This window comes from Doryrhamphus excisus, chromosome 14 (assembly GCF_030265055.1).
Source record: "Doryrhamphus excisus isolate RoL2022-K1 chromosome 14, RoL_Dexc_1.0, whole genome shotgun sequence".
Taxonomy (NCBI): domain Eukaryota; kingdom Metazoa; phylum Chordata; class Actinopteri; order Syngnathiformes; family Syngnathidae; genus Doryrhamphus; species Doryrhamphus excisus.
The window spans coordinates 7866132-7882722 of NC_080479.1; the positions used below are offsets into that span (position 1 = coordinate 7866132).

At 47.7% G+C, this 16591-nt stretch overlaps 2 protein-coding genes across 5 annotated transcripts; both read right to left on the reverse strand.

Moving 5' to 3' along the window:
• Positions 1-2082: 2082 nt before the first annotated feature.
• LOC131101706 (phosphatidylinositol 4-kinase beta-like) lies at positions 2083-9970 on the reverse strand. Its single transcript, XM_058047048.1, has 14 exons — positions 9763-9970; positions 8903-9359; positions 8415-8842; positions 7947-8342; positions 7364-7591; positions 6261-6491; positions 6090-6184; positions 5913-6017; positions 5717-5840; positions 5529-5642; positions 5303-5454; positions 5094-5226; positions 4889-5009; positions 2083-4074 (listed from the first exon to the last, which is right to left on the reverse strand). The coding sequence occupies exons 2-14, from the start codon at positions 9342-9344 to the stop codon at positions 3893-3895; spliced, it is 2751 nt and encodes a 916-aa protein (XP_057903031.1). The 5' UTR covers positions 9345-9359; positions 9763-9970; the 3' UTR covers positions 2083-3892.
• Positions 9971-10377: 407 nt separating this feature from the next.
• On the reverse strand, positions 10378-16504 carry rfx5 (regulatory factor X, 5). 4 transcript variants are annotated; one of them, XR_009119402.1, is made up of 12 exons: positions 16266-16504; positions 14520-14674; positions 14348-14381; positions 14186-14268; positions 13990-14109; positions 13807-13926; positions 13535-13610; positions 13273-13471; positions 13112-13194; positions 12931-13047; positions 11178-12850; positions 10378-11111 (listed from the first exon to the last, which is right to left on the reverse strand). XR_009119402.1 is itself a non-coding variant. In XM_058047580.1 (11 exons), the coding sequence occupies exons 2-11, from the start codon at positions 14639-14641 to the stop codon at positions 11861-11863; spliced, it is 1944 nt and encodes a 647-aa protein (XP_057903563.1). In that variant the 5' UTR covers positions 14642-14674; positions 16266-16504; the 3' UTR covers positions 10378-11860. The 4 variants fall into 4 exon arrangements, 3 of the variants coding, with proteins under 3 accessions (XP_057903563.1, XP_057903565.1, XP_057903564.1); XM_058047580.1 differs by having other exon boundaries at positions 10378-12850; XM_058047582.1 differs by having other exon boundaries at positions 10378-12850; positions 14520-14707.
• Positions 16505-16591: the final 87 nt, after the last annotated feature.

Sequence of the window (16591 nt, forward strand, 5' to 3'; positions counted from 1 at the left end):
CTGAGAAGCATCCAAAAATGACAAAAAATGTTTAAGAGGGCGGTGATTTTTGAGAAAAATCATATGGGGTTAGTATGTTGTTTTTTATGTTGTTTTTTCAACTTGCTTCTAATGCACTTTTCTAATAAAAAAAAAACAAAACAGGGGAAACCTCACACACGCTCAACAGAGACCCCAAAAGCAACCAAAACAGCATAAAAGGGCGGTGTTTGTGGGCTGTGATTTTTTACAAAAGTTTTTTACAAAAATCATAAGGTTGTTTTTTCTGTTTTTTTCAACTTGGTTCTAATGCACTTTTCTGGTCAAAAAAACAAATGAAACATCACACACACTCAACAGGGGCACCCAAAAACGGCATAAAATGGCAGTGTTAGAGGGCGCTGATTTTTTACAAAAATCATAAGGGGTTACTATGTACGTAATATATATATATATATATATATATATATATATATATATATATATATATATATATATATATATATATATATATATATATATATATATATATATATATATATATATATATATATATATATATATATATATATATATATATATATATTAGGGCTGTCAAAAATAAAGCGATAATGGTGGTAACTAATTAATTTCTTTAATTACATTAAATGTTTTAGTGTAATTAACGTATGCGCACTAGGGGTGTGAATCTCAGCACTGAGGACGATTCGATACACATCTCGATGCACTGCCAGCGATACGATACTTTAACGATACATGGAATTTTCTGGCGATACGATGCGATACGATTCACCCTCTTCAGGATGTGATAAGATGCGATAATCATTTAGTTCAAATCAATGAGATTCGATTCAATATGGTGCAATTTATGATGCACTTCAACATGATGCAAATAAGCAAAGAAAAAAAAATGGAATTCAGTATGGTCCTACAAAAAGGATTTGGCCTTATTCCTTTTAGGCACTTAAAGGCACTTAAGTAAATTCAACTAAAGTGTTGTTTTCTTTTTTACTATGCACCACTTCTTGATCATTCTTTTTGCCATCTTAAAACAGTAACGACTTTTCAAAAAACAACTATCCTCACACTTTCACATCTGCAATTACAATGGCATTGGTTCAGTGGTGGAGTAAAACAATTAAACAACAATTACTGCTGTAAAAATACAGTACAAAGTAAAAGTGACACTTTCAACAGTGGAATCAATGTTTGTTTATATTCCTGTCTGCAAAACACACTGCTAATATGAATACACTAGGAGCTAGGCTAATACAGCAGTGAAGACAGAAAGGTAAAACAACTTATACCCTTTTTAAATTGTTTCCTAATTCAGGAAGAAGCCGAATGCTCTGCTGTTATGTCAGCCGCTGTGCGGGACACTTGTTGCAGGGGAAGATCCACTTGTTCTTTGGGGGGGCGGGTTGTGATGTGCCCTTTTTAAGGTTGCTTCTTAACGCGGCATTCTTTGCAAATGACGAACGTTTCCCGTCGTTCTTTGAGAATCCATAGTGTTTCCAAACATGGAATTTAAACGTTGCGAGGGGGTGGGTTAAATATAGAAACTATAGAAACTTCCTCGCTGCTGCTTGGGCACGAACGTCCATGCTGTTTTACTAGTAGTTGGATGTGCCTCACGGCTTCCGTCTGTATTCAATACAAGACACGAATGATGGTGCATTCAATGTGCCTGGGGAACAGCATATAGGGCGAGGTTTAACATTACAAAACGAATTGTTTAGACGACGCACTCGCATTGCGCACATGCGCATCGATTAATATCGATTATTTTCCACACCCTTAATACCTAACTCATAAACTCTGTGCTTGATTTGTAGTCATTAAGTCTGGAATAGTGTGCGCGGGACAGGCATGATATGACTTTGCCAAAATGGCCGCGTGTCAGGTTAGCTAACTGAATTTCTGATAGCCACTCCAGGGCATCTCGGGACATGGGAAAACATGACGGGTTATTTTTTTTAAGGTTTAGTAAGATTGTTTAAAGTAACTTAAAAAAAACATTTTATTACAAACTTCAATTGTACAAAACAATATTAGCAGAATTACAGGAACATAAAAGTGCAATTTTACAGAACAATATCAATATAAGTAAGGAAAAGTAAATAACAAAGAAAGAAATGTGCGAGGGATATTGCTTGAAAATAAGAACAAGAAAATAAAAACAATAGAAAACTCACTCACTTGAGCTTGTTCTTCATATGAATTGTTTTTATAACTTTCTCCATTACAAAACTACATCAGGAGCATTTTACTTCCGTGTTCAGAGCGGATGTGTGCGGCGAAACTTCAAATTAAGAGAAGCACATTCGTTACGTTTCTGATATGACTGTTTACTCTATTGTGTAAATAGAGTACACCCAAATGGGTACATAATAAGTCCTTTAACAATTAATGTTTGAATAGGGTGTCGCATATTACTATACTACAATAAATGCTACTATATTTCTTGACTTAATTCATACAAAACAAGGTAGGAAAACTCGCTAGTGTGCTTTTATGCTGAAAATTGATCAAAAAAGTCTAATAAGCTGCTCAAATATCACAGTTTCAAGTATTTTAAATGAATATATCTTTGCTTCAATTGAAAATACATGTGTGGTACAAAGCACTAAAATGTGTGATGTGAGTTATTTTCAAACAAGAAATACATTTACAGTACCATGAACAATGTGACATTTATGTAACACACGTTTGACATGAATTTGTATTTTTTTTATTCCACTTGCTCTGTGGTATATTCATCATTTTATTTAAAAAGTGTCAACAGTCAATCAAACGAGAGACCTTATTCCAGTTTGAAGGTATGTACTAAAAACAAAAAAAAAAAACAAGAAGTTAGCTTGTTAGTACATACAATGTGAATGCATTGCTTGCAGTAAATATAAATATAGACTGTACATTATTTATAACATCTTAAAGGCAGCTCTGATGCGAGGCTAGCTGCTCTGTCGTGAAAGCTAACCAGATTGTTGCCATTCAGCGTTGACGTTCACAACCACAAACCTCCTCCTTGGCTGCAGTCAACCACTGCAAGTACTATCAAGTGCACATGACGTAGTACACTAAGTGTGGCATACTACATAACGCACAGGACTGAGAGTACATTCCGCAGTATGCACTTACTTTAAAGTATTTATGCACTACTAAACTACTACCCTACAGTAGTACTATGTCTTAGCGCGTATGCACTACTAAACTACTACACAGTAGTAGTTAGTACATGCACTACTAACTAGTAAGTAAGCGATGAAGTGCGTACTACCAAGTGTGGACTTTAGTACTATACTTAAGTACTACTGATTTAGAATGTGGTATTTCCTACACAGTAGTGGTTACATGGTAATACGCACGCCCATGTGTAGTCGCACATATACATTAAAATACTGTAGTAATTACTAAACCAGGACTGTGTGGCAGTACTATGCAGTTGCTTCATAGTACGTACTTTGTTCTTTAGTGGGTAAGTTATGTAACTGGGTACTACTAAGTACCTGCTTAAAGGCTGCTTTGATGCTAGGCAAGTGAAAGTTACCACTTTGTACGTACACAATCAAAAAGCGTCCTGATTGGCTGCCGTCAATTCCCAGCACGTACGTGTCGACCAATCACAGCGCGCCAACATTAGTTGGAATGTTCTGTCATGTCTCAGCAACAAAACAAATATGAAAACAAACGCAAACCGACGCCATTTGCAACACGTCTGTCGTCTTTCTCACGCCGCGAACACGTCTGAAGGCTCAGTCGGGCTAATGATAGCATGTTAGCATTCACGCCGCCTGAAGAAGAAACATTCAGCATTGGTCACGTGTGCTTCGCGTGGAGTTTGTGTGCTTCGTTCAGAATGAAAGTAAAAGCTCATAGAAGAGTGTCAATCCCAGGCGGACCCATGGTCTGGTCACATGATGCCGTTGGTGACATATTGGAAGGAGTCATAGAGTTTGGTGGTGATGGAGCGCATGGAGCCGTCCACCAGCTGCTCCACGAGAACCTGCAGCTGCTCCTCGGTCAGGCTCATGTGGAAACGCTCCTTCAGGCCGCGGATGGTTCCGGAACCGTGGAAGCAGGCCAGCTGGGAGCCTGCAGGCCACGCCCCCAAAAAGAACCTTAGTAGACGCCACTAAAGACATACTAATACCAAGTACACTACTAACAAAGTGTATACCAGGTGCATACTATTAAGTGCACACTACATAGTACCTTTTACAAAGTGCAGACTAATAAGGATATACTATGTAGTGTGTACTTTGCTACAAAAGTGTACACTATTTAGCGTAGTGCACACCATGAAGTGCTCACTACTGAGACAGAGTATGTACTATAAAGTGCAGACTAATAAGAATATACTATGTAGTGTGTACTATGCTACAAAAGTGTACACTATTTAGCGTAGTGCACACCATGAAGTGCTTACTAAAGTGTACACTATGTAGTGAGCAGTACGTAGTGAGTACTATAAAGTGTACACAATGTAATGTGTACAATATAGTGTACAGTATGAAGTGCATAGTATGTATGTACTATCTGGTGTACACTACCATGAAGTGCTTACTAATGTGTACACTATGTAGTGAGCAGTACGTAGTGAGTACTTTTAAGTGTACACAATGTAATGTGTACAATGTAGTGTACAGTATGAAGTGCATAGTATGTATGTACTATCTGGTGTACACTACGGAGTGTGTTCTACAAAGTGCACCCTAGTAAGTGCACACTATGTAGTGTACTACTCAGTGTATGAATTATATTTACTTCTTAGGAGTACACATGCATGACTAAACTACTGGTTAGTATTGTGTAGAAGTACACAGTTACTGAACACGCTACATACATAGAGAATGAGAAGTGTATGTAGGGTGTGTGTGCGCGTGTGTGTGTGTGTGTGTGTGCGTACCTTGCTGCATGATCTCCACGATGTGCAGCACCTTGTCCATGTGCTTCCTGGCGGCGATGAGTCCTTGGAGCATCAGCATCTTGTAGTAGAGGAACATGTCTCCATCCAGACCGCCCATCACCTGCACACACACGTCTCCTCTTTTAGAACCCGCCCCCACCACGGCGCCCCCCCTCGTCCCAAAACAAAACAGAAGCGGGCTCACGTCGACAAACTCAGAGGTGAGTTTGAAGGCAGACGTCTCGAAGCCGAGATTCCGGGGAGAACTTGATAAGATGAAGCCGAAGTCGATGTGGATGATGTGACCTTCCGAGTCCAGCAGGATGTTCCCGTTGTGTCTTGAGAGAGAGCGGACCAATAAGCTAGCGTGTTTAGATCTGTCGTCATGGAAACAAGAGACACACAGCAGCTTACCTGTCTTTGACCTGCAGCAGGTAGCAGATGAGGCTGTATCCCGCACAGCTCTGGACGAAATTCCTCTGAGCGGTGAGGAACTCTTCCGTGTTGTGGCTGCCGTGTTCCTGCAGGAAGTAGTCGAGGAGCGACAGCTGACTCTGCTTACGAACCTGAGACAGGAAACAAGCATCATCTTTTTGTCCTCAGCTAGCGCAGGTGTTAGTTGGCGTACGTGCTCGCGTACCTGATGGAGGGACACGGCGTTGAGGACGGGCTCGATCATGCCGCTGTCCGACGACATCACCAGGATCTTGTAAGGTTTGATCCACAGAGGTATTCTCTCCTGCTGCCAGATGGACTGAAAAGATGCCAAGCTAAATGCTAACGGGCTAACAGCTACCTGAGCTACATGAAGGCGGGAGGGGGCGGTACCTGCAGCTGCGTCAGGACCTGATAGGCCAACAGCTCCTGTCTCAGGTCGTCACCACACTTGACGATGACGGACAGAAGACGCCAGCTCGGCAGGTGACCATACGGAGACGCCTCCCGGATACGCCTACACGTAGAACCACGCCCACACACACTGTGTTTACTCCAGACAACATGGCGTCAGTCAGGTGTGGCCTACCTGACTTTTTCCTCCCAGGGTTCCTTGAGGGCCACAGCTGAGGGGTCTTCAGGGTCCCTCTTGAACGTGGTGGGCGTGTGTGCCAAGTTCTCGGACAGGCGGCGTCTGTGGCGGAGGAGGGAGAGAAAGTCGGTGATTGTCAAAATAAAGGCGCGGCGGTGGCGAGGGTCAACAAACCTGATGTCTCCGGCCGCGATGAAGACCACCTCCCTGCTCTCCAGACTGGTGATGCTGTCCACAGAGAACTGGCTGATGTTGTCACTGCTACCGGTCTGTACCTCGACCGCAGGAAGCAAACGTTAGCACCGTTGTCATCAGACCAAGATCAGCCATGACGCCACCGCTCACCTCCACCTGCAGCTGCCCGATGTCATCGGTGGCCCAGGCCTCGTCGTCGTTGTCGTAGTTGGGGACGGTGGAAAAACTTGCCGTGCGCTGCTCTGGCGTCACAGTGGCACCGCAGTCCAGGTTGTCGGCGGAGCGGGCAGAGCGGATCCGCGCCTCAGGGATCCGAACGGGAACAGCGGAGGTCTCGAAGTTCTCGCACTGCAGAACCTCCACGTAGATGATGTACGGCGCCTGTGTCGATGTGCACGTATGGGATGTTGATAGCAAACATACCGTCTGAGACAGGTGTCTCAAACATGCGGCCCGTGGGCCAAATGTGGCCCGCAGGACACTAGTTTGAGGCCCCCGCCTTGATATGAAAGTTTAATGTTAGTGCGGCCCGCGCAAGTTTGATATGGATGCTGTATGGTATCATGTACCCAGAAAAAATTATTACGTTTGATTAATGTTCATGTTAAAGGTTAAATAACTGTTAATAGTTATCCTCCCTATCTGTGTGGAAGTGGTACGTTTTTGGCTATTTAAGTTTAAAGGAAATAACTTGAAGGCTACCGTTTAGGTCGCTAGCTCTCTAGTTTGCGAGTTAGCATGTGTCTCAAGACCCTGCAGTTGCGCAATATGTTGTAAATAAAAAGAGTATAAATGTGACTATAGTCGTGTTTTGTCATGTCTACAGGGCTCTAATAATGCTTTGTTCATTTTAATCTGAAAAAAATAATTTGTCTACCCACCAACTATATGTGGTTTCTTAAGTTTTTATTATTATTATTATATTTATTTATTTATTACTGATTGATTGATTTTCTTTATTCTTGATTTGTTTATTTATTTTTCATCTTACTTTGTGCAGAAAAATAAAAATTAAGATATTTGAGAACAGTGGAATGTTTTACCAGAGCTTTTATTGTAGAAAATCGGAACCAAAGCACTGAAAAAGTTTGTATATTTTTCTGTTTTTAATAAATGCGTTTGTTTTTTTTGGAAAACCTGATGCGGCCCAGCCTTGCCCAGACCCTAGCTCTAGTGGCTCCCAGGTAAATTGAGTTTGAGACCCCTGGTCTATGATATACAGTAGCTAGCCTGCTAACAGGCGCCATGCTCACCTTGTCTTTGGAGTTGAGCACCACGGCCTGCGTGTGCGGGATGCGGACCACGTGGTGCTGGAAGTCGGCGGTGGGCAGCCACACTCGGGCGGGCAGCTTGTGGTTGAGGAGCGACAGCTCTGAGATCAGCCGCTGCGTTTTCAGCTCTTTGGTGGGCAACGTGGCCAGACGCTTCCCGATGGCCAGCAGCGACTTGACCAAGTCGCGCTGCGGACGCAGACGCTCCGGCTGAGGAGCATCACAGCGTATCATAGCAACACCGCACAAGCATTCAGCACACCCCCCAAACCCCCTGCAATCTTCATCATTTCTCAGCTGCATGTCGCTGTGAACATATTGAGCTGCAGTGCGCTCATCAGCCACCAGAGGGCTACAGGTTACTGCCTGTCACATGAGCGAGCAGTCGGAATGTTCCAAGGCCGCACACGGACACATGGAATCACTTTGGAGGAGGAAATCAAAGCCAGGAGGGAAGATGTTTACGTGACCTACATTCCACATTACTTGGACCACTGAACTCTGACCTGGCCAGCATTGAGACGTGTCAAGACATTCAACGGTAAACAATGACGCCGGCGCTCACCTCCTCGTGGACGGCCTCTACTTTGGGGTTACTTCCTGTCCTGCGGAGGCCACAGCTGGGCCCACCGCTCCCTGTGGTGGCGTCTGATTTGGACCTCTGGTGTGTCCTCCTGGAAGGCGACAGAAACACCTCATTCCCTCCTGGGACGCCTGCGTCGCTGCCGTGATGACACCGGTGCGTACGGCGGTGGGGTGGTGATGTTGCCGGGCAGTCAGAGGCTGACAACGTCCGCGTGGGGGCGGCGCCGGGGGGCCTGAGCTCATCAGACAGGATGAGCTTTCTGAGTTTGGCGCCTCTGGAGTGTCGCTGCGTGGAGATGTGCATGTCGGACGAGTAGGCGCCCAGCAACCAGGCGCACAGCAGGGAGAAGACGATGCTGCCCCTGCAGCGATGCACCTGGCGGCACAAAATCACACGTCACAACACGGCGAAGGGCACCGGCCCGGCGTGAGGCGGCCGCACACTCACCAGGTAAGGTCTGATGGCGTCCCCCACCTCGGCGTCCATGTGCACGTACATGTTGAGCAGCTGCGGCAGGTAAAAGTCCACCTCGCTGTCGGCGAAGCTGAAGAGGCGGTTCCCGATGTACGCCTGCACACCGGGCTCCTTGGACTTGTACAGGTACGCCATCGCCATGGACACGTCAAAGAGCTTGGACTCGAACAAGCGCAGCAGCCAGGATTGTTTGGACGACGACGATGACGGAGGCGCCTCCCGCTGGCAAAGACCACGCCCATTGGCCTCTTCATCTTCGTCTTCCTCTTTGATGGAGTCAGTGTCAGCTCCGATGTGCCGCCGCTCATCTAGAGCAAGAGGCTCCGCCCCCTCCCGGCTCTGTAGTTTCACCTTGAGGAGAACTTCCTGACACGCCTTCAGCGCCACTTCCGGGTCAATGACTGCAGGAGGAAAAGAGTATTTGTCAAGATGGCCGCCAGCTCCTTTCTCTCTGACTTTACCTTGGTCCACTTCCATGGCGCTCTCTGAAATGACGTCTAGGTGGGGACCAGGCCCGGAGGCGTCGGCGCCATCACTGGCTGCAACGCCGCCACTGGCCGTGCCCTCGCTGGCACTACTGAGGCTGCCAGTGCTCCCGATGCTCCCGCTGGGGCTGGAGCTGCGGGGGCTGGCGCTGGGCGAGGATGGCCGCTCGTCCTGAGGGGGTGGGGGCAGCGGAAGCTGGGGCCGGGGCTGATTATGGCGATGGCGGCGGCGGCCTGGCCGGTCAGAGGAGCTGTCGGAAGAACACGAGGATGACGAGGAGGCGCTGGAAGGAGAGGAGGGGCAGGAGAAGGTGGTGGGGGAGGAGGAGGAGGCAGAAGGAGGGGGCTCAGTCGTGTGGGCGGGGCTTAAGTGCAGCAGCCGCAGGGCCGGAGAGAAAGAAACTTCCGTGTCCGCCATTGTGGAAAAGAAGGTCTGTAAAGAGGAACAAGACAACACAAGTCACATGACTTTCTGATGACGTCACGCTGACAAATACGATCCAAGTGACGCCATCAGATGGTGGGCGGAGTCACGCACACATAAGCGTCAGCGTGTGACGTCACCACAACGTGACATACACTTGAGGTCAAAGTATGAGAGACGCGCAAAAATATGGACACGTGACTTCCTGATACGTCAGACCCGATGTTCGACTGGCGTCATTATAATGACGTAAATCATAATAAACCTTCGTATTCGTGTTCTTGTGACGTCACGGACAGACAACTTTGTTGACGAATATGCTGCAGTGATGAAGATGAAGATGATGAGGCAGGCCAGCACGCAGAACAACGGGGATAAACGGGCGTGGGATGGGGGGGGGGGGGGGACTTACCGGGTGCCCGCGCTGAAGACGCCGTCAGAGGCGCGTGCACGTCCGCTTCTGGAGTCCACCTTATAGTCCAGCTGGTAGTCCACCTTCTCGTTGAGCTTTCAGAGCAGGTCTGGTTCTGCTCTGTGGCCTGGATGCCCAGCTTTAAGGCAGCAGTGACGCAAGATAAAGTCCGCTCCAGCCGAGCAACAAAATGGTCACTTCCGGTTTTGGTTTGCATAACAAAAGCAGACATCAATCGTTTATTTAATATTTACATCTGCGTCGATTTATCTTTATAGCTTTTCGTGTTTTCAGCCTTTTAAACGTGAAATAAAGTCACGGAGGCGACGAGTTCCTCAATTATGCTAGCATTTGAGTTACTCCGGCGCCCAAGAACTTTATTCTGAAAAGACTATTGTATAAGTTCCGCTGTTAAATTGTGTGTGTGGTGGCGAGGGTTGTTGATGCTGCGGATTTTTGGTCAAGTCTTCCGTTCGGACCAAAACACAAAAATGGACACGCCCACTGACTTCACCGATTTTTCTCCTCCGCTCAGCGGAAGTTGAAGTTAGATCATCCAGAAAGGAGGACAGCTGCTTGAAACATTGAAAGAGAAAAAAATGTCAACTCGTTAACATGACGTTTTATTCCCATCAGGCGGCGTCGGAAAATAGATCCATCACACGAGTGATCACTTTCTGTTTCTCTTCACAACAAACAGTAAATAAGACTGGTAGGGAAATTAAAGGTGCATTTCGCTGATTAGTCAGGTTTTTTTTTTTTTAACACTTGGACCGACAAAACATTTCACGAATAAAGTGCAAAAAACAATAAACACAAAGCAGGAATAAAATACAAAAACGTTACAGGAAAACCATGCAGGACACTAGAGTGTCGTCATTGCAACAAAAAGTGCACACACAAACACAAGAAGCATTTCATAAAAAAAACATTGATTTACTCCACAAATAGACGTGTTGTTGTCTACCGTGACGTGAACAGTTTGATGACGTCACAACCACAACAGAACCACTTTGTGGACCGCCGACACGGCTTCCCGACGAGCCGCGATGGTTCAGAATGCTAACAGGAGTGTTCCATCCGCCATAGGTCTACATTTGTTTTCCTTTCCCTATGAAAGTGCAATACAACATGTGCTACCCGATTCCCGATCCTTTATCTTTGATTATGTGACCCGGTTCTGCTTGGACCCTTCCCTCGTCGGGCATCAGGTCATCATTCCAAGTAGCGACGACCCTTCCAATCTTCCCAAAAAGCCCAAAGTGCATCCTGGTGTAGGCGTTGGTCACATGTCAAAGGTCCCCCGGCTTGAGGGTTGACTTTGCCGACAGGAAGTGAGCGTCCTGTTCCTGCAAACATCAGTGCATCAGGTTGCCGTGGGAACAAAGGCGTCACATGATGTGGTTTTTCCCCACTTGTTTCGGTCTGAAGGTCAGGTCATGTGATATGCTGATGCCACAACACACACAGAAAATGATGTCGGTCCACGGCGGCCCGAGGATCATAGCACCGGCGGTGAAGTGAACAGAGTGAAACTCCGCCTCCTTCCGAGGTCAGCTTTATTGTCCTTGTATGATAATGCAAAAAGAATTGCCGATGTAGGCGTGTTAGTGCAAACAAAGCATGAGCTAGGTGGGCTAGCAGGCTAATAAACGTCCATTTACTGCATTGGAACATTTGCTTTGTGCTTTGTCTTTTCTGTCTGTCATCAGCGATGACGTCATACAAGTGCACGTTCATGGAGGCGTGATGGGGGCGTGTCTTTGACACACACACACACACACACGGAGCAGCTGATTGACAAGGCTGAGTTCTGCTCAGAGAGGTCAGCCATGAAGAACCATGACAAGGTTCTGACCCGTAGTACCAAAAGAACTCCCATCAATACTGAACTCCTTCCTCCAAATGGACGGCTGTGCGATGGCGAGCGTAAACGTGGGTGGGTAGGGGGGGGGGGGGGGGGGGGGGCGAGGTCACAGTGCGTGTTGAGTGCAATGGCAGCTGATGGACCGTCAGCGAGGTTTGGCTTCATTCATCCTCCTCAATTGGCCGAGCCAATCTGGGATTTCCACCAAAAGGGACTCGGAGTGGGCTGAAGCTAAGGAGGAGGCCCCTCCCTCTCTTCCCGTTTCTCCTGTTGTTTAACAGAAGCCGAAGAAGGCAGAGGCGGCGGGAGGTTGACCTCGACCGGCGTCAGCGTGATTTCCACTTCCCCGTGCTCCTGGTGCAGCCTGGGGGGAGGTAGTGCAGCGCCACTGTTGTTATTGCCGGGTCTGGGAGTCTTCTGGATCACCTCCACCATGGGTGTGCGTCCCGTCGCCGCCGCCAACTCCCTGCCGGCGTTCCCCGGACTCTGGAAGAGGAGAAGCGGCCGTGCGTGGTGGTCCGGCTCGGTGGTCCCTCCTGGCTGGCACTGCACCACCACGCCTCGGTGATCGACCAGCCGCGGGCCGGTGTCTGACGTGATCGGAAGTTGGCTCAGAACCAGGCCCGGTTGCTCCTGGATCACCAGCCCCAGCACAGACTGTGACACAGATGTGGAGGAGGAAGCCTTCTGGATCACGCCGCCGGTCACTGAGGTGATGACGGGGCCGTGGGGAGGGGCTGCGGGCAGAGGAGGAGGCTGTTGGGAAAGGGAGGGGGGAGGCAAAGCATCCTCCGGTCGAGGTTTTCTCGGTCTTCCTCGTTTGCGTTTCACTGGGAGCGTCGCCAAGCCGCCGGGTCCACCCAATGAAGCACCCGACGTCACCTCAAGGGGACGCTTGTTGGCGCCCTCTCGTACTTTCTGGCCCACAGAGGTGGGCGGAGTGACTTTCTCCCTCTCATAGGACAAACAGCCCTGAGGAACAATCATCAGCGGCACTGGGCCACCTTGCTGTTGGGGCAGCGTTGCCATGGCAATGACCTTCACACCGCCGCCGCTGGCCGCTGCCGCAGCAGCAGGACCGCCTGTGCCGGATGCCCCGCCCACACCTGAAGCATCTTTGGGCGCCAGCGAGGGCGGCGAGGAGCGCACGGACAGCTGGCTCTTGTCTGGGATGGAACTCCGGGGGAGGATTCTGGGTAACTGCTTCATGTAGGCCTCCACCTGAGTCGGCACAGCGGAGGAGCGTCCATCAAAAAGGCCCACGAGAGACAAAAGGCTTTGATTGACAGCTGGTGACCTACCGCAGGACGCAGTGAGGAGGAGGCGGGAGAAGGAGGAGCTTCCAGCGACAGAGGTTTGGACTTGTCAGCGGACGGCAGCTTCACAACCAACGAGGAGGCGGAGTCTCCAGATTCCCTCTAAGGAAACAGGAAGTGGTGAGTGACAGCGAGTGATGGTGGGAAGAGGCCTCCAGGTCAGCACCTTGTGATCCGCAGCGCTGTCGCCCTCACATTTGGACGCAAGTGGCGTTTTCTTGATGACCTTGTGAGGTTTTGCGGGACCCCCTGCAGCAGACACACATACACGGTCACCACGGCAACAACTCGATTAGATGATAGAATAAGGACACGTCAGAGGCGGACCGGCGAGCGCTGCGGACGCCACCAGCTCCGCCTGGCTGCAGCGAGGGTTGACGATATGCTCCTGGATGAGGTATCGAGCGATCTCCACCACCGTGTCAAACGAACGCTTCAGGATCTTCTGCGCCCAATCGCAGATGAGCTCGCACGCCGCCTCCGTCACCTCCTGCTTGTACGTTTGCACAAGCTCAGTCAGCTCCGCCTGAGGAGGAAGAGGAGGGCGTGAGCGGGACCTCCTGTGTATGTGTGAGTTAAGTGTGCGTACCGGGTCGTTCTTCAGGTCCAGGTTGGGCAGCAGAGGCATGTTGAGAACCGTCTTCCTCCTGATGCCGCTGTAACAGTATGTGTCAGCTGACCAGTTATGGAAAACAAGACACTTCCATGGTGGTGTATCATGCAGTCACATGACAAAACAACTCCATCTATTGTCTATTGATGAAAACTGCATAAGGATTGCGGATGATTGGCAAAATTCCCCTAAAAGTGCAGTTTTCCTTTAAGCTACTGAGCTCGTCTCCATGGCAACTGCTGACAGGATATTTGGACTGTCCTCTGCCACCGAGCCTGCGGGCCTTGATATTAGGGAAAATGTCTCGGATGATCTTCCCAAAGTTGGCGGCGCTCAGCGGACGATGCTGCAGGTTCTCACAGTAGCGCCTGGACAGGACAGAAACAGCATGGTGGCCGATTGTGTTTACGTGTGTGTGTGTGTGTGCTTACTTGTAAGTCTCGTAGACGTCCTGTTTGGGGAGGCATGTGTCCGAGTGCTCCTCCAGGTGGCTGCGGATCCAGTTGCAGGTGTGAAGTTGCTCTGATGTGTTGAACGAACTGTCACCCCCGCTACACACACACACACACACACACACAGCGTGAGTCAGAAAGACGCTTATGAGGTCCATGAAAAATGGCTGCAGACCTCTTGTCGCCGGCCCCAAGTCCCGAGGGCAGCTGGAGGTACAAGTAGAGTTTGTCATTGTCGGAGAAACGTTGAACATCTTGCTGTCAAGCAGGAGAGAAGACGCTGAGATGAGGTGTGACCTTTAACCTTGGCGATCATGAACTAGACATGGCGTCTTACCAGGATGTGGTCCACTTTGGTTTGAACATTCTTACTGCCACACAGAGAAGACATCATCATGACAACATTTCGTCATGCTAAACTACCTTCATGACTTCACTGATCAATATTGAATATTGGTTTTAACCTATGAAACGTCAAAAAGTTGTAAGCACTAAGAAACACAACTTACGAGATGTTGGTCTTGAGCTTCTGCAGCAGCATGCTGGGCTCCGTCTCGCCCTCCACCACCTCCAGACCAGCCTCCCCCTGTAGGGAGACATCTCCACTCGGGTGCAGCTGCTCCTCCAACATGTAGACACGCTAACCAGTGCTCACCAGCACCATCTGAGGAGGACACGGCAATCATGTACATTGGCCCTAGAAATACAAAAACACATGGGGCGCCCAAACTTTTTCCACTGAGGGAAAATTTAAATTTAAGGATGTGTGTGTGTGTGTGGGGGGGGGGGGGGGGGGCACTTTCATATATGTTGTACATTACGATGCTAAAAGCAAGTTAACATGTGCTTTCTGAACAAAACAGCCACATATTATCTAAGATATTACAACATGCAGAGGCCCAATTAAAAAGGTCCCAGTGCTGCACTTCAGACACCCCTGGCTCAGGAAGCTTTTGCAGTCCATGTGCTGATTAGCATTTTACAATAGTGAACTTTTTGATGACAATTTAAAAAAAGTAAAAATGCTAAAAAAAAAATGCATTATTTTTGGTTCATTTAAAAAAATTGAACCTTTTCTCTTTACATTGTGCATTTTTGCAGTTGCTGCAGGCCAATTAAAAAAAAAACCACAAGGCCACAAATGGCTTCTGAGCCGCACTTTGGACACCCCTGATCTATCTAGCACTTTTTGTATTGAAATACTACATTTTTTATCTTTCAAAATGTATTGAGATGCACGTGCATGTTTGGCTATTGGAACAGAATGTCAAATTTTTAATTTTGTATACTTCATTAATAATTAATCTATCTAATTTTGACTTTATGCAGAGGTAATATACATCAGCCAATGTACAGGGGTCATTAAAAAAACGAGCTACGTGCCAAAAACAGCACCCAGACCGCATTTTAGAAAACTCTGTCTTAAACTATCCGGATATTGTTTAAAAAAAATTAAAAAATCTTAGATTCTATTTTCCAACCACTAGATCAGCTTTCAGTGAGCACATCCTCTTGTTGTCAAGCACATCAACGAAACGAATAAAAGAACTAAATGCATGAACGATGGCGGCGATGCTCTGTAAATGTCACCATCTTCCAAGTCGGATGATGGATAAATAGGAAATTACATTTTGTAGCTGCGAGCCGCCAAAAGGCCACCGTCTGCTGACACATGGCGGCTCAGGTGGACCTCTTTTCCGGCTCGGAGCGAAGCTGCCGTCATGCGCCGACCGATCAGCCCAACGCCGGCCATCGTGTTTACACGCCAGTTGAGGCGACCGACGGCGTGACGGGCGAAGGTGCTGCTCGGGTCCTGTATGGGGGGCTAAACTACGAGGTGCCGGTGCCATGTGTCGATGTTTGACCAAACGAGCAAGTTAGCGCGGAGCTAAGCAGCTAAAAGGGTACAACGCCTCCCCGTACTAGCGGACGGAGTGGCCACACTCAACCGGGTCTCGGTGACCGACGTAAAACATTAAAAAGGGACCAAAACGACATTTTGGATGAGAAAACACGATACAGACTGACGACAATGGTCACGCTGCTAGTTACTACGAGAAGCTAACTAGCCTAGCTCGATGCTATCAGATAGCATAAGCTAGCAAGCGACGAAACAGCCCATACACTTCTTGTATACGATATTTTTACTTGAATAATAAGTCCCATAGCCACAGGTAATGATTTGTGTTGTTAAATTACGATAGGGTCAGTGACTCGTATTACAGATAGAATTTTTAAAAAGAAAAGGAAAGTACCTGAGCCAAGATACAGCAAAAAAGCCTTTGGATTTTTTTGTGATTGGACGACTTGGTTATGTCTGCCTGACTACAAAGTAGACGTCTATTCCGATTGGTGGGCTGCCACAAACCTACCCGGATACCAAAATCCAGCTCAACTCCATTCGCTGGTGGCAAATGTTTTTCTGACTGAGATTATTTTGATTGGGCGCTATATTCTGGTCTGCCCAGTTACGAAATGGATGATTTAATCTCGCGAATTCTGCCTGGCAACCGTCGGGCCTGCAACAGACAAAACACCGATAATGAAAAATGACTAATTATAACATAATGCAATTAAAAAG